The sequence below is a fragment of the Centruroides sculpturatus genome, unplaced genomic scaffold (assembly GCF_000671375.1).
Source record: "Centruroides sculpturatus isolate CEXI.00-Female unplaced genomic scaffold, Cexi_2.0 scaffold189, whole genome shotgun sequence".
NCBI lineage: Eukaryota > Metazoa > Arthropoda > Arachnida > Scorpiones > Buthidae > Centruroides > Centruroides sculpturatus.
This window is the reverse complement of record NW_019384395.1, coordinates 349,789-367,487: the sequence shown is the minus strand read 5'-3', so window position 1 is coordinate 367,487 and position 17,699 is coordinate 349,789. Positions and strand designations below refer to the sequence as shown.

Below are 17,699 nucleotides of genomic sequence, written 5' to 3'. Positions count from 1 at the left end.
CCTTCCCTTATGTCCACCCCACCCACTACCTCTCTCCCCCTTCTCAAGGTGATGCCTTCCTAATGCATCCTCTCCCACTTACAATTTATGGACCATCCCATCCTATAAAACTCTACTGTAAACTAAAACAATCTGTTTCTGTTCCCTCCTTTCTGTTTCTGTTAACTCAACATTGTGTCATGCTTACTGGGATGTTTTTTCCAACACTATGTACCAGGCCGTCATGTTTGCTGTAAGTTCAAAAATTTTTTTACATCTATGTTAATTATTCCCCTTTTGTAAATCTTTTCCAATTTAATCATTATTGTAGCTTATACCTGTTAAGCAATAATCACCATCCATATTTTTTCTAATGTCACAACTCCTGCATTTCTCTTAGTCCATGTAAGTCTCATGTAAGTTCTTTTACAATTTTGTAACATTATAGTAAATTTTTTACTAACTTGTACACGTTATGCTAATTTTCCCTGTATAGTTGTAACACAAGAGTTGAAAAGGGATATAATTATCTGAAATGCATTCTCAAATAAATAAAAAGTCTTTCTAAAGTTTGTTTTCCGTTTCATTGATGGTGTAATAAGTCTAGTGAAAAAGAAAGCCGTCTTAGCGCTCGTATATTTGTACACAAGACTAGACAAGAAGCATATCGCATAAAACAAATATTTATGTTATTATATAGTGAAGAAGTAAATTAGACTCTCCTTTATTAAATAAAAGCCCTTAAAAATTATTTTTAAGGATCTGATCCAAATTCAACTCTGGATTCCCCAACAAAAAGTTTTTAATCCTAAGAATTTTGAGATAATTTAATTCATTTTAACCAAGAAAGTATTTCTAATTAATATACAGTATGTGATAATATTTTTATTGTACATTTGATTTATTTAGCTGATCCTGTAATAGAAGAAGTATTGAAAGACATTCCAGAGGACGTAACTTTCATAACTTGTACAGTTGGAAACAGAGAAGTGTAAGGACATTTTTGTTTAATTTAAGAACAGTTTTAAAAAAATTTAAGAAAAAATTTTTAAAAAGTATAGGTATCCCTCATGCAACATGGCACTTCTACAACACAGTTTTGTTCTAACACATTTAGAAAATTGGGGAAATCCTCTGTACAGCATGGTTTTGGGATTTCTTCGTACAAAATTTTGCAATTTTTAAGTCTAAACTTCAGTATTTTATATTTTTTTACTCAAGTAAGCACGTGTGTCATCTCAAATTTGTGTACAGATTTTAGAATATTGACATTTTCAATTTGTTTTGTACCTTTCATCAGGTTTACTTTAATGAAAACTGATAGTGCAATATTTTTTCTTTCTTGTTACTATCAAACAGGTGTCATTGTCATTGCTTTCTTTAAATACCAAATTGTTCAAGTTGAGAACTGTTCAAATACTGAGATACTGCTGTATTTCATTCATCATTTTTACGAATGATTAGTTCATTCTTAGGTAAGTAATACTTAGGGTTAAAAAAGTTTAATAACATTTACCTAAAAATGTTTAAATAAACTTTACTAAATATGAAGATTAATGTACAAAAAGAAAACACACTCTTAAGGGTTAAAGTCTGAAAGCAATGACAATGACACCTGCTTGATTGTGCAATATTTTTCTTCCTTGTTAGAATCAGGTTTCATTAAAGTAAACCTGATGAAAGACATAAAACAAATTAAAAATTGTAATATTCTAAAATCTGTGGCAAATTTGAGATAACACTTGCTTACTTGAGTAAAAAAAAATATAGAATAATGAAGTTTAGACTTAAAAATTGTGAAATTTTGTAAGTCGAATTTCCAAAACTATGTTAGAGCGAAACTGTGTTGTAGAAGTGTCATGTTATATGAGAAATACCTGTATATATGTATATATGAAGCATGCAATGCCATAATATTGTAAATGCCAAAAAACAAACTTTTTAGGAGAGGTAAAAAACACTTTTTCTAGTGAATGAATTCATTTCAATTTTACAATAAAATGGTAAAAACTCACTAGGTTGCAAATTCTCTGGAATATCAAAATGATGTAAATATAAGCTGTAACATTTTAATAACTGTCAACAAAAACGTTTTAAGCACCAAAAGTCACATGATTTACACTTTGGTGCTTTAAACATTATGGCCTCACATAAATTCAGCTTCAAAATGTAGCCATTTACAATGCCAATATTGCCACAATATTTTTTTGCAGCAGAAAACATTGCATTTAGAATTCAATTCTTCAATAAAATGTATTTAGAGAAAAATGGCATTTACAATGTTATGACATTGCATGCTTCATATATTTTACCAGTTCTTGTTATAGAAGTTATAAAATCCGCTGGCTGTGATGTGTTTTAGGATGAGAAACACCATTTTATAGCATATGTATATATAATAATTTACAATATTAAACTTGTTAATAACTATACTTTATTAATATTATGTTAAAAAAATATTCATATTTGTTAATGTCAGTATTTGAGAATTTATTTATATTTCTTTAAATTTATGAAAGTTTTAGTATTAGTAACACAAAAGAAAATTAGTGTTTAAACTATTCAAATTTCTTTTGAAATTATAGTTGCTATTAGTATTTTTATGTATAACACGAATAACTAAAGCACTCCCAAACAACAATCTCTGTTAAATCTAACAGTCACAAATATTCATGTTTGAAGAGAGATTTAACCCCATGATCTGAGAAACTAGATTATTTATTAGCATATTCTGTATTCAGAATGATGATTAATAAAATGGCTGTATTTGATTTTATTGATTTATTTTTAATAGTCTTCCTAAGATGTATAAANAATCCGAAAATTCTACAGTAGTTTACATTTAGTAGTAATTTAATAATTAATTAAGAAATGATTTAATATTTTATCGTATTTTGTTATTTGAAAGGTCTGTCATGTTGAAGTAGAGGACTTGCTGTGACGTCACATAGATCCAAGGTCATGCTAGCAAATATACGGGATCTGGCTATCCTGTTAGTTTAAAGTCCTTGGCCCGATACAATGTGTCCGCCATCTTGTAATTCAATAGAACCGCTGTAACCGCTTTGTCACTGTGGTTACTTTGGTAAGTACCGCAGGACTTCCTGTAACTGGTGACGTCATAACAGTGATTTTTAAACTCTGTTGGTTCATTTTTTAAACACCTTGGTAACTACCAACAGTTACCGGTAACATCGGTTACAATTTCCAAACGCGCTCTTTGGTGATTTTTCAATTATTCCATCTGGCAACACTGGGCGTGATAGAATCTCACGTGCTTTTTGGTGGTTATTGTTTACATTGTAAAGTTTTGTTAGAGACTAGGAAAAAGAAATGGTAAAGAAAATTTTAGCAGATGGTTACGAAGCATTTAAAAAAATTATAGCTTCTGAGAATGAAAATAGCGATAATATTTATGTGCTGTTTACTGGTTCTAAAGATAAAAATGGAAAAAGTTGGTGTCCGGATTGTGTGAAAGGTATAACATAGTTCTGTTATTTTGGTGAAAGTTTCGATAAAATTCTTAAATGGTACAAAAATTTAGAATGTATGTCTACCGATATAATCCGAAGAAAGCATATTCTCCTTAACCAGAAATTATAAAAAAAGTATAACAAAAATATATTTTTTATATGCAAATCTATAATCTCCCAAAACTTTTCACATATATATCTATTGGGTGTATATGTTACCGCTAAAGCTCGAAAGCCGTTAATGTGTACATTACCTAGCTAATCTCCAGATTAACTAGGGTGATCCATTAATGTGCGGAACCAAGATTTGTCTGCATTTAACCTAGGTAATCCGCACATTAACGGCTTCCGTATCGTTAAAGTTCAAAAGTTTGTTTCTCTCATTTCCTTTCCCTATTACTTCCTGAACAAAACAGAGCAAAAACTGATGCAAGCTCAATTTTAGCTGTGGTTCTTAGTTAAACTGAGGATGGCTTTTATAAACTTGGTACTAAAACGGGTATTTTAAAACAATTGTATGCAAAATCTGAATTCAGTGTTTGCGAAGAGAGATTTTTAATGACAGAAGATGTCCCTGCTGTAGAAACATGTTTATGTCAAATAGCAATAAAACAATCCCTTGGTACTGACTGGGCAGGATTTCAGAAATTGTGACTGAAAATTTAAGTGTACTACAAATAGGTGTGCTTGTTACAAAAACCAATTGCTATGTAATTCAAAGTGTCACCAATCTTTAGATTGCTTTAATAAGTAAGCACAATTTTATCATATGTTTTGCAAATTTATTTCCCTAATTGTAATGATATTTTAAACTGTTTGATTTTTGTATTACAGTTTTTTAATTGATTGATGATTGATTATATCAACTAATTTGTTGATTGTTTGATTCTATTAACTCGATTCTTTATATATCGAAAATTAAATAAATAACATTATGTTAATTTAAGTGTACAGAAACATTGCTGTTGTTCCACAAAGATCTTATTTTCAGTTTACTGAGTGCCTAGTAGGTAATGTGCAGATTACCTAGATCATCTGCATATTACCTAGGTAATTTGAGAAATGGAACAATTTTCGAAACTTTAACGGATCACCCTACATTATACGGATCTACCCTAGGTAATGTACACATTAACGGCTTTTGAGCTTTAGCAGTAACATATAAATATGACTCTGCCCTCATTTAATAGACTGCATTAGTAGTATTGCTTGCATGCAACTGAATCTGGCAACAGTTATTTGAAAGGTTTGACAGCATTCTTTAAAAATAAGTATGAGACATCTGTTTAAAGTGTAAATAATTATTTTTACCTGATTAAAAATGTTGAGTTTTGTGCTAGGAAAACAGCATTTGCAGGAAGTTTTACTTCATTATTTTATTGCAAAGAAAACTGCAGCAGAAACGTATCATTTGCTGTTGGAAATTTATGGTGAATGTGCTCCATCAAATACAATTTGCAAAGAATGGTTTTGATGATTTAAAAATAATGATTTTGATACACATGACAAAGAGCCTGAAAAACCTCCAAAAAATTTCAAGATGAAGAATTGGAAGCATTGCTGGATGAAAATCCTTGCCACACACAATTGAAATTGGTTGCTGTTTTAAATGTTACCCAACCGTGCATTTCCCAATGTCTACATGTAATGGGAATGGTTCAAAAGCAAGGAAATTGGGTCTTTAATGAATTGAAAAAAAGAGACGTTGAATGTTAAAAAACCACATGTGAATTATTGCTCCAAAGACTAAAAGAAAAGATTTTTTGTATTGAATTGTTACTAGAGATGAAAAATGGATTCACTTCAATCAGTGGCATAGCGTGGGTGTCAGCTGCCTGGGGCAAAGGAAAATTTTGCCATCCCCTTATTTAGGTATCTCAATTTAAAAGACTAAAATTCAGTTTCATCACAGAATAAGTAATGAAAAATTCCGTGCTAGTGTTGCCACCTTTTTAAATTGCTGACCCGGAGGGCAGGTGAGGTATGCGTAATGCGTTCCTGACGCATGCGTAATGTCATTTTGCAATGCGAAGAATAATGTGCATGCCGGTTCTAAATCAGGTACAGTTAGGGACTAGGGAGACTTGGGTAGGAGTAACGTAAGTAACATAGATGACATAGCTCTATTGGATATTGGAGATGTGTATGAATACGAATTGAACAAGAAAAAAAAAATAAAGGTTGACAGGTTGCGCATGATATTGCCAGAAAAATTAACAGTTCACCCAGACAGTGAGTCGATTCCTGGACTGTCTAGGTTGTAACACTATTCTGTGCTCATTTTAATCAGTTTGAATTGTAAGTGCGACGAAAATATGAAATGAAATGGTTCAAATTTTTACAAGATATTATTATTATTTATTATGAAATTTTGCCACCCCTAAAAGTGCCGCCCCCACTACGCTATGCCACTGACTTCAATAATCCTAAAATGATCAAAGGCATGAGTGCATCCAGGTGAACCATGTCCATCAATGCCAAAACAGAATATTCATGGAAGTAAGATTATGCTGTTTATCTGGTGGAATCAAAAGGGTGTAGTATACACGAGCTTGTTAGTCAGACAATCAATGCTGAATGTTACAAACAACACTTAATCAGATTGAACAAAGCATTGAAGCAAAAACGTTCAGAATATGCCAAAAGACATGACAAGGTTATTTTCCAACATGAGAATGCTTGCCCACATGTTGTAAGACTAGTCAAGGAAACTCTAGAAGCACTTTGCTGGGATGTATTGCACCATGTGCCATATTCACCAGATGTACTCCTTCAGATTACCATTTGTTTTGATCCATTCAGAGCAACCTTTCTGTAAAGCGATTCAGATCTTATGAGGATATCCAAAATTGGGCTGCTTCAAAACAATCAGACTTCTTCCTTCGTGGAATCTGTTTGTTGCCTGACAGATAGGCAAATGTTGTACTTCTGACAACATTTCAAATGGGTTCCTATATTGTAACTAGATCTTTTCTTCATGTACCAAATCATATTCTTAAACTATGATGAACAAAATTAGTTATAAACACCTGGATGCATTCTTATGATGACTTTGGCCATTCAACTTTAGTAGCTCACTGTTGTCAGGTTTTTTTCTGATTTGTTCAATTTGCAAATATATCTGTTTTGAAGTTTCAAAGTTGATCTAGCTAAGGGTCATGTGAACATTTGCAAAGTTAGTAACTTGTGGAATCATCTTCCCTCCCCCCAATTTAGGTAAGGATAAAGGTTTCAAACCCCAACTCAACATTCACCTGAAGGGGTTTCCTTGTTAGTCTCTCTTTGGTCATTGAACACAAAAATATCTTTGAAATTGAATACATTCAGATTATATCTGATGATGTGATATTTTCAAATCCACTTGTGAAACTATTGATTTTAATCTTACTTCAATAAGAATTTTTTGTTTTTATGCATTTTAATAATAATTTTTCAATCTTCTTATAATGAGAAGTATTTCCTATTAAATCATTAACATTGATATACAAATTACTGGAAAATAATTTTCATGTTGAAAAGAAGTAAATGTACAGTACCTATTACAAAGATATAATGCTTATATTTTGCAGTAAAGCACAGTAACAAAATAAGTAAAAAATTCAAATTTGTACAAAGTTAATACAGTAAAATCTGTTCAACAAAGAACTTGAATAAAACAAAAGCCTGCCTAATGAGAAAAAATTCTTCAGAACAGAGTGATTTCCTGTTAAGAAACATCTGCCTAACTGGAAAAAATATTCTGTACTCTGCAATTCCAGTTTATGCAGGTTTTACTGTACAGTAATACCCCGAGTTACGTAAGTAATGCAGACCGCAAACCTTTACATAACTTGAATTTTATGTAATGCGAATTTGTAAATTGCTCAAGTGTAATTAATAACTCAATACTGTATTTATTATTATACAGTAGAGTCCCATACAACGCGAGGGATTTGTTACGCATTATAGGAAATCACGTTATCGAAACATGCATTATGACATTATAGGAAATCACGTTATCGAAACATGCATTATCGAAATCGCATTATGACATGATTTATGAAAGTTTAAATCTTGGCCTATAAGTTGAAAAAAAAGTATATATCTGATCAACAAAATTCAAGAGTGTTGCTTGCTTTATTCGTGCATTGTAAAGGACTCTTATGTGTACTGTACAATGCATTGTACTGTACATATATTATATATTATTTTTTTTGTATAAAAGAACAATAGAAATACAACGTACTGTACACACACAAATGAAACAAATAATTTTTTTTAATTTTTCTTCTAAAATAATTGCAGAGCTTTGTTTTTTTGGTTTATTACTAACAAATTTAGTTTGTTGTTTCAATTGCATTTTAACATAACCCTTTAAGTCACACTTTCTTTAATTAATTGGCCAACAAATACTATTTAAATGTAGCGGTGGTAAACAGGTTATTTAAACAAATCATTCAAGGCAAACTACACTAATGACGTGAAACAATACATATAGAAAAACAAGCAATGAAGATGTGCTTAGTTTCGCTGCTTGGCCTTCACTGAGTGCTGTAGAAGAATCTTATTTATGAGAAAGCATGCTCAGTATGTTTGCATACATGCTTATAATTAGACCAAAAAGTAAAGGATTAGCAGAGCAATAAAGTAATAAATCAGTGCAGTGTGAAAGAAAAAGGAAGAGAGAAAAAGCGAGAATGAATGAAATAGAATAATTCTTTGTAAAATTACATGTTACTCTCTCTACTCAGATTTTTTTTCCAATTTTTAAGATTTACATTTTATATAACTGTGAATTTATAGTTTGCATGTTAAGTTGCATGTTACATAACTTGGTATTACTGTATCACCTGCTACAGTTTGAAGTGATGCTGTATGTACTAGAGCAGTGTTTTTCAACCTGTGGGTTGTGGGTAAAAGAAAAAGACTAGTGTTTGTAGGTCCTACACTACATTAAAAAAACTACAATTTCAGCAAGAAGGCTGTACCTGTTTTTATTTTACAGTACAATTGGTTTTTTTAATTGATATCTAGGTCTCAACCATGGGTGTAGCCAGGGAGGGGCCTGGGTGGGTACGGTCCACCCCAGAAAATCATAGCCGAAAAAGTGTTGAGCTGATTTGTAAAAAGAAATAAGAAGTATAAGCTGAAAATTCTCATCCTAAAAAAAAATGCCCAATGTCAACGGCTCCCTATGCCCAATGTTATAATTAAAGGAAGTTTCAGCTGAAATAATTTGTCTCAGTTGAAAGAAACTTAAATACATAGTTTTTAAAATCACTGATATAGTTTTAATATGGCCCTAGGGGGGTCACCAGAATTTTTTCACTTGTAAAGGGGTAAAGTGTATTCTCTGTACACTTGTAAAGTGTATTCAAGAAGGTTGAAAAACACTTTACTAGAGCAACCAATGAAAATGTACATTCTTTTCTGTTGAAGTATTTTGAGCAGCATACTGGTGCAGTTTTCTCCCTCCAAGTGTTTTGATCCTAACAGTGGTCAATCATTCATCATCATGGGAATAATTCTTTTATATATAAAATATAAAACAACTATTCTGGTAGTATATGAGGCTGAAGGACTCTAGCTGCTTTGTGCCTCTGAGGAATTTTACAGTATAAAGTATATATTTGGAGGTTTAGAGAAAAACCCGGTTAAAAGAACACATAGCCGCAATTAAATATAATAATTGTAACTCATATAAACAACCCAAAGCGTGCTCAGCAGAAAATAATAAACTATAACTAAATCAACACCTGTTCACTCGCTGAGAGATTTATTCTTAACACAAACGTTTTCAATCCAATCAATGGATCATCTTCAGGTAAATTAGAACATTTCAAAAAATAGAACAACAAGTTCAAAATACAAAAAATATAAATATTAANACACGAATAACTAAAGCACTCCCAAACAACAATCTCTGTTAAATCTAACAGTCACAAATATTCATGTTTGAAGAGAGATTTAACCCCATGATCTGAGAAACTAGATTATTTATTAGCATATTCTGTATTCAGAATGATGATTAATAAAATGGCTCTATTTGATTTTATTGATTTATTTTTAATAGTCTTCCTAAGATGTATAAACATACTAGAATAACTTAAAAATTTATTCTTATATTTAATTTGTATTTAAAAAATAAGCATGCACAATACTTAAATGTTTAAATAAATTAACTAACAATTTCTATGTAGTTGGAAAGATCCAAAGAACACTTTCCGTACTGATCAAGATCTGAAACTTAAAAGTGTTCCAACTTTGATAAAATGGAAAACTGTAAGTATAGATATGTATAAGTTATACCATTGTCTTTTTAATATAAGTTCTTAAAGTTAAAACTTTTAATGAAAATTATTAATTTTTCAAAGTTAATTAAAATGTGATGTAAAAGTTTACACCAAAGTAAAGATAGCGTACTTAAGTAATGTATCAGACTCCCCACTCATGAATGTGATGAATTCCTAGAATTACATAGAAAAGTTGAGCAATCAGGTTGAATGTTATGGAGGAGTTTTGTCTCAGAAAGATTTTAAAAAATCTTAATTATAAAATCTCATTGAGGTAGGACAATCTTAATTTTTTTCAGTGAATATGTATACATAAAACATAATAAAAGATTAAAACTATAGATTAAACAGGAAACACACAATAAAAATTAATTTTTATGGATGATTTTAATATTTATGAAACAAAACTAGTAGAAAGTACCATTGAACAATGGTCATTTAAGGTTGACCTAGACTTTTGTGTGTAAAAAATTGAAGACTTTGTAGTATGATAAAATTTGCAGAGGCAGAGGGTATAACATAATCCTTCCTGAATATTCTGCATCTGGCATGACATATTTGGTGAATGCACAACAGTTGCTGTGATCATTGTGGCAAGCAGTGTTCTGTAGCCATGGAACAGAAGTGCTTAATCAAATTTCTTGTGAAGGAAAATGTTAAACCATCTGAAATTTTGAGAAGATTAAAAGTGCAGTATGGGGAACAAATGATGTCCTGGCAAGAGTGTACAAATGGTAACAGTTTGGCAAAAGATGAGAGCTGGTGACAAATGAACCATTGAACAAGGTTAGACAAGTCACATCAATGAATATTGCACATATTGAGCAAATTATCTTTGAGAACCGGCATATAATTTAGGATATTGCAACTGAGGTAAATATCAACGTTGGCAGTGTTGAGACACTCATTTACAAACACTTAGGGCTGAATGCAGAAACAGCATTTAGACAGTGATGATAGTTTAGAGATAGTCTAGACTGCAGTTCAGAAAAATTTTGTTGCAGAGAGATTTCTTGTTTGCTGCAGTTTAGACTGCAATTAAAAACCAGTTATTTAGCCTACTTTCTAGACTCACTAAAATGCTGTCTAAAACCACGACAGTGGTTTTAGACAGCATTTTAATTTGAGTGGAAGTCATCATATTGTTTTGTTTGTGGCAAAGTTTAGATAAAAAAGGATATTGTTCATTTGATAAATGTTGTAAATGGGATGAATCAACAAAATTATTCATTAATTAATTGCTTGGATTGGAAATAATATAATTAAATACTTTAAATTTGTTTTAATTGTTTCAATTCTGATATTCAAATGGGTGAAGACTTAAGACTACAATCAAACCAGATGCATTTATTTATAATTCAAGTATCATGTTGGTTATAAAATGGTAATGCATTTCGGGATCATTATTGTTATAATCTCTTTGTCATAACATTTTGTTAAAGAAACAGAAGACAATTTTAGTAATTACAAAAATCTTATAGAAATGAAAAATAAAATATTTAAAATTATTCATCTCAAAAATTACAAAGGGTGAGAGTAATACAATATTGTAATAATCCTTAAAAATCTGTTCTGAAGACAAATTCCAAAGTTCAGTATAAATTTTCTAAATCTGGATTTGTTCATATTTTAAATCATATTGGCTACAAAATTAAACATCAAAATGGAAAAGGTTAGTCATTAACTGCCGAATAACAGTTGTTGATGGCCATAAGATTTTATACTACTGGAAACTTTCAGAAAGTAGTTGGCGACTCTATTGGAGTTTTTCTGATGCCACATGAATAACCCAATTGGCTGAATGACTTCTGAAAGAGGGGAATAATTGCAAAAAACATAAAAGCCAACATTTTGTTGAAGTTTGTGTAGATGGTGTTCAGAAATAGATGATAGTTATCTTTGCAACACATTTTAAACTATGGTTCAGTCAATCAATATCTAGATGCCATTTGACTGCTAATCGTTGTTTAACGTAAACTCTGTGTCTGCAATTGGCTGTTACTCTTCTGCAAAGTCTGTGCAAGATGGGTTCTTTGACAGGATAATATTAGATCAGAAATAGACATGCATGAAGATCTGTGAACAGCTCCTGAATCAGTTTTGAGCTTAAGGTGATGAATTTCTGGAATCAATCATCATGTGTGATGAAACATGGATCACCATTTGACCCCAGAGACTAAAAGGAGCAGTATGGAGTGGATATATAAGAGTTCCCTGCCACCCAAGAAAAGCAAAGTGCAGCTGTCTGTTTTTGGGAGCTGTCTTCTAGGACATGCAAGATGTTATCCATATGGATTTTTTTGGAGAAATGGGTCACAATTAATACCCAGTATTACTGCACATTGATGAAAGGTGCAGTAATACTTGGTATGAAATGTCATTCATAAGAAAAGGCCAGGAAATGTCATTCTTCCCATGACAGTGTTTGGCCTCATACAGCCAATTTGACAACAGAAACTCTGGCTGAAATGCACTGGGAGGTTTTGTCCAATGTCCCTTATAGTCTAGACTTTGCCTCAATGATTTATTGTTTTTTTTTGGGTGTCTTAAAGGTCATCTTGGAACTTAATTTTTAGACATGCCGCATATAATTTACAAGAGAACAAGTTGTTTAAGAGTTGAGGATCATCTATATTAAAGAAATTAAAAATCAAATGATAATGCCATTACAATTTAATGTTCTGTTTCATACTGAAGCCAAGAAGGCTCTTTAAAGATTCAACTATAGCAAGCAATTATGGTTTAGACAAGCTATGGCCCCCAGCCAATGTTTGTGCAGCCCATTTCAGCCTTTGTTTTGCAAATAACACTGAGGCCTTAAAATGGAGCTTTAAATTTAAGTAATTATGTTACTTAAGTTGCTAGAAGTCCTACTGTTTGACAGTAGGACTTCTTTTATTGAATAAACTGATTAAGAGACAAAATAGGTCTGAGAGCACTATGACAATATTAATCTTGTTGTTTGATGTTTTATGCTACTATAACCAAACCAAGACATCAAAACACATATATGTCTATATATAAAATGAAATTTTGTTGGAGTAAAGAATAATATATATATATTCTTGCTTATCTGTCCATTCCTTTCACAGAGGGATATTAGATAACTGAGAATGTATAGGCTATAAATGATGTAACCTGTTGCCTTTCCATACTGATTCTTTTTGCAGACAGACAGGCAAGTAATATGATGTATTGACATGCAATATTAAAAAGAGAAATGAAACCTGAGTAAACAGAAAAACAGAATTAATATTTTCATGAAAATGGAAGTACATAGGCAGTCACACTTGGAAGTATGGCAAAAAACTGAGAGGCTGGATTGGCAAGAGTGTACTATATGTTATGTGCCTAGGATTATTAGAGTTGAATTATTTTATTTATGTGCTTTGACAATTATAAAAATTATGTTATTTTTAGAATGTTTAAAATCATCAATTATATTATCATAATGATTTCACCATTTTGTTATTTGCCAAATGATTAAATATTAATGCTATTAATAATCAATTTGTCCCATTGTCAAAGATGATAATTTTTCAGCAGTTAAAAACATCTCTCTTGACTTTTATCAAAAGAAACATTTTTAAATGTTGAGATGAGAAATAATCAAGATATGTTTCTTTAACTGTTTTTTTGTTGAGTTTATGTTCAAAGACTCAAATTTTATCTGTATTTTCAGATTGTCTTTGTTGAGTTAAAAGAACTCATCTTTGTGATGGATTATGATAAAATGTTAATTTTTACTTTCATAAATAACTTAATGCTAGAACATAGTACAGGAGTTTTAAACTTCAAAAGTTCTATTACACTTAATTATTATTGACTTAAAACAAAATATTCAGATGATAATTAATAAGAGAAAAAATTATTAGGAGATAGATTAATCAAATTCAAACTGTTATACATCTGTCATCAGAAGAGGTGGTAGATACATAAGAACCTGAAGAGGGCTAATTCAAATCTTTGAATTATTATAAGTACTGTATCTTTGATTAACATATGCAAGATGATTAAATTGTGGATGGTCTGATAAACCTGATTTGTCATCATAAATGTTTTAAAAACAACATTTGAAGTAATAAATTTTAAATTTTTTTGTGTCAATGGGTGAGCTTAAGCCTCTGTAGTCCCTGTGGGTCCACCCCTAACTTGATGGATGGATCCATCAACCAGAAAGTGCTGGAGTTTTTTGAAGTTTTCACTTTAGAAAAGCCATTTGAATTGGATTTATATTTGAGGAACTTCCTTAACAAGGATAAATTAAATTAGGGGAGAAGAAATGTTCTTTATTAAATAAATACTTTCAAATCAAATATTCAATTTTCTGAAATTGAATCAAAAGCACCAAATTTGAACAAACAATAAGAATTTAATATGACTTTTATGTGAATTAATTGTTTCCAATTTAATTATAAATAAAAAAATAAATATCCTATTGAATTTTTAAAAATACATTAAACAGTAATTTAAAAAATTTAAATACAGTATGTTAAGTATATTTTATATTTAAGACAACAAAAACAATTTTATTTAGCTTTTTTGTAAGATAAAAAGAGAGACAAAACAAAATTTTAAAAAATCGCTTAGTTATTACCAAATATTTGATGAATAAAAACATTCAAATTCTCAAACTGTTGACATATTTTTAAAATCTATTTTTACAATTTTCTGGTCATTAAATAATAACTTGGCAACTTTAAACAATTTTTTTTATATTTAGAATAAAAATCTTTGTATTTATCAAATGAAAAAATGTTTCAACTGTTTTACAGCCAAAGAAATTGGAAGAAGAACAATTATTTGATAAAGAGATTGTATCTATGATGTTTGAAGATGATTGAGGTATTAACAAGTGAATATATCTGTACAATTATAAAATATCTTTATTTCTTTTCATGAACATGTAATTGTAATTTGACTAAATAATAATTTTATTAATAAAAAGCATGTAAACATTTTGTATAATTTTATTTTATTTAAATTTATAATAACTTAATTGTATTGAGAATCTCTAAACTGAGTTGTGATTTAATTAAAAAATATAATATGTTGGATTTTTGATCAGAACAAGTGTCCATTTTAACAAGTTTTTCTGTAAGAAGGGTTGAGAAGACCATAACTCATATTGCATCAAATAGCATTCAGAATACAGTACTTTACATCAATTCTATATGAAATACTGTAATATATACCAAGTGGCCAATTTATTATGACCATCTACTCAGTACATTGTTGGGCCACTCTTTGCTCACAATACTGCTGCAATTATTTTTGGCATGGACTCTACAAGATGATGGTAAGTTGCTGGAGGAATATGATACCATATCTGATAACTTGCATGAATGGTTGTGTATCAGCTGCCTGAAGACCTTTTTGACCTCATCCCACAAATGCTCAATTGGATTGAGATCTTGGGATTATGGAAGTCAACTAAGATCAGCTGTAATATGATGTACTGTGCACTTCTGTTAGACTGGACAAGTCTGGCAATTCTCCTTTCAGCTCAAGCAACTAGGAATCAAGGATGACCACATGCCTTACATTGAAATCCGCTTTTTTGTTTGGTTGACCATTCTTTGTACACCTGTACAACAGCTGCTCATGAACACTTCACAAACAAAGCAGTTTTGTTGATACTCGTTCAAAGCTGTTAGAACCCAAAATCATTCCACGTTCAAAGTCTGTTAAATCACATCTTTTACCCATATCTTCAAATGCAATTCCCTACAACTGCCTGTACAATCCAGCAATTCCTTTTTATACCAATCTCATTTTCTAATGACAACAGAGTGCTATCATAGCTGATTTGTGTAAACTTTGCAGGTGGTCATAATAAATTGGCCACTCAATTATATCTTGATATAACATTAATATATTAGATTAACTGAGTTATGCTTTTGTATGAGAAGAAGCATTAAATTCTGTCCCAATAGAGAAGTATCTGAGAAATATTAATAAGTACGGTATTACAATTTTTACATATAGTGACGCTTTTAACAAGAACTTCTGTCAACAAATTCCATTTATGCTGACAGACTTAGATACAAAGGGAGATCAGCAGAATCATTTGGATAGAGCTCCAGACAGCAGTCTCAAGATAAGAAATATAAGAATGTATGAGTAATAAAAGAAATAAGATATAAAAATTTGTTAATTTTATCAATGATCATATATTTTCACAACTTTTTGGAGAGGACACTATCTTGCCTTTATCAGTCCTTTTACAGTGATGAATATGATGAATTAGTCTCTCCAATAGAATAGATAGTTCTGGTAGAAAAGTTCCAATAGATAATTATCTATTGGAACTTTTGGAGAGACTAATTCTATTCTATAAATGACGACAAAAAGTTTTATGATTAATTTTTGGCTAAAATTTGTTTTTATTTTTCAGAAACTTAAATTTTTTAATGTATTTTTTTCACTATATTTTAACTAAAGTTTAGAATCATCACCAGAAAAAGACATCCAAAGTGTCTAGTCTTTTATTAATAAAAATGAGAAATTTATATGCAAATATGTACAAGAATGGAAATTTTATGTTTAAATAAAGCTCAAACTATTTCATTTTTGAATAAATTTGTTGTATTTTCCAAAAAAATTTTTAATGTTGAAAAATTTCCAATTTCTTTAAATTTTAAAAGTCAGACAATCATTATTAATGTACTGAATCTTGCTATTTTAAATTAACATTTTTCTATCACCCCAATTTTTAGTATGTTTAACATGAGATAATCTTGGCAATTGGAATAATACAATTATCATTGACAAATCAGCCATTTTGAATTCTTATTTAGAATAAGAGAAAATTTAAAAAAATATCTTCATTTGAAACACTACAGCAAGGTCTTGTTTTACACTGGACTGATATACTGTATGCAGATGTCAAATGTTTAGGTTAAAAAACTAAAAGTAAAATTTTGGCACTATAACAAAACCGAAACCACAGCAAGAGGATGATGTGCATTTACTTTTTTCTTCCTGTAGTATTCTCGATATTATGTAATAAAATTTTGCTCTGTTGTAATCTGTTGTATCAATATTCAGAAATATTGGGATGAAACCTTTTTACAAAGATGAACAGCAAGTAAAACATTTTAAACATATTTTTAACGTTTTTCTGGCTATTGTAAATGGTTGCATAAATGTCTTAAGAAATTATCTAGAACAACTTAGAATGGAGTACAAATTTATACTAACTCGTTTTATGGGTACCTTATGAAATGTGTAAAACAAAACCATACTATAATTTGACTTACCCTCAAAAATTAAGTAACTATGCGTGTTCGATTGGCTAAGATGATATATTTTTGTATCAGTTTGACGTTATTTCTAAACTTGTTCGTTGTAAAACTGAGGAGACGACGTATTGAAGTGTTTGAAACTAATCGAATATTATATCTTCAACTAGAGACAGATCTAGGAGAAGCAATAATCCCCTTAAAATAAAGCAAACGAATTTTCTAGTTACTTTCCCAGATATAACAAAGGGAAAGTATGGCGATTGGTCAAAAAACGACCCACCAGGATTTTTACATTTTTGGACTCTGGAATCTCGAAACGTTGAGAAATGTAAACAAAATTACGGGGGTTTTTCTGTATACAGTATGTTTGTGTATGGGATACGATTTGTTCACCCTCTTTGAGCTTAATAATTCCTGTGCTTTTTGTCGAAAATTCTGAAATTTTGCAGACAGGTTTGTGCATTAGTACGATTGATGCTTTTTTTTTTTAACTCTTTCCGCCCTGTGGGCACTAAGAGGACCTCTTTTTGCAAGCTCATTATGGGTTCGGCCAGGCCCATAATGGGGCTTCCGGATGGTGAGGGACGGGGCCCGACATATCCGAACGGACCACCCCTCGAGGAATTCCTAGGAATTTTTCGACCCGTTCGGATTCGAACCCGGGTCCCCCAGAGCGGTTGACTGCCACCTTGACCGCTCGGCCATCCGGCCTGGGAGGATTGATGCTG

The 17,699-nt window shown here is 30.9% G+C and overlaps 1 protein-coding gene across 1 annotated transcript in view; it reads left to right on the top strand.

The window, feature by feature from the left end:
- The window catches only part of LOC111618367 (thioredoxin domain-containing protein 17-like), a 29,684-nt gene extending 13,512 nt beyond the window's left edge, over nucleotides 1–16,172 (top strand). Inside the window, exons 3-5 of the mRNA XM_023359878.1 lie at nucleotides 889–970; nucleotides 9,632–9,713; nucleotides 14,500–16,172. Of these exons, the coding sequence (XP_023215646.1) occupies nucleotides 889–970; nucleotides 9,632–9,713; nucleotides 14,500–14,568 (233 nt within the window). The 3' untranslated portion in view covers nucleotides 14,569–16,172. The remainder of the gene's footprint in view (nucleotides 1–888; nucleotides 971–9,631; nucleotides 9,714–14,499) is intronic.
- The last annotated feature ends 1,527 nt before the right edge of the window (nucleotides 16,173–17,699 follow it).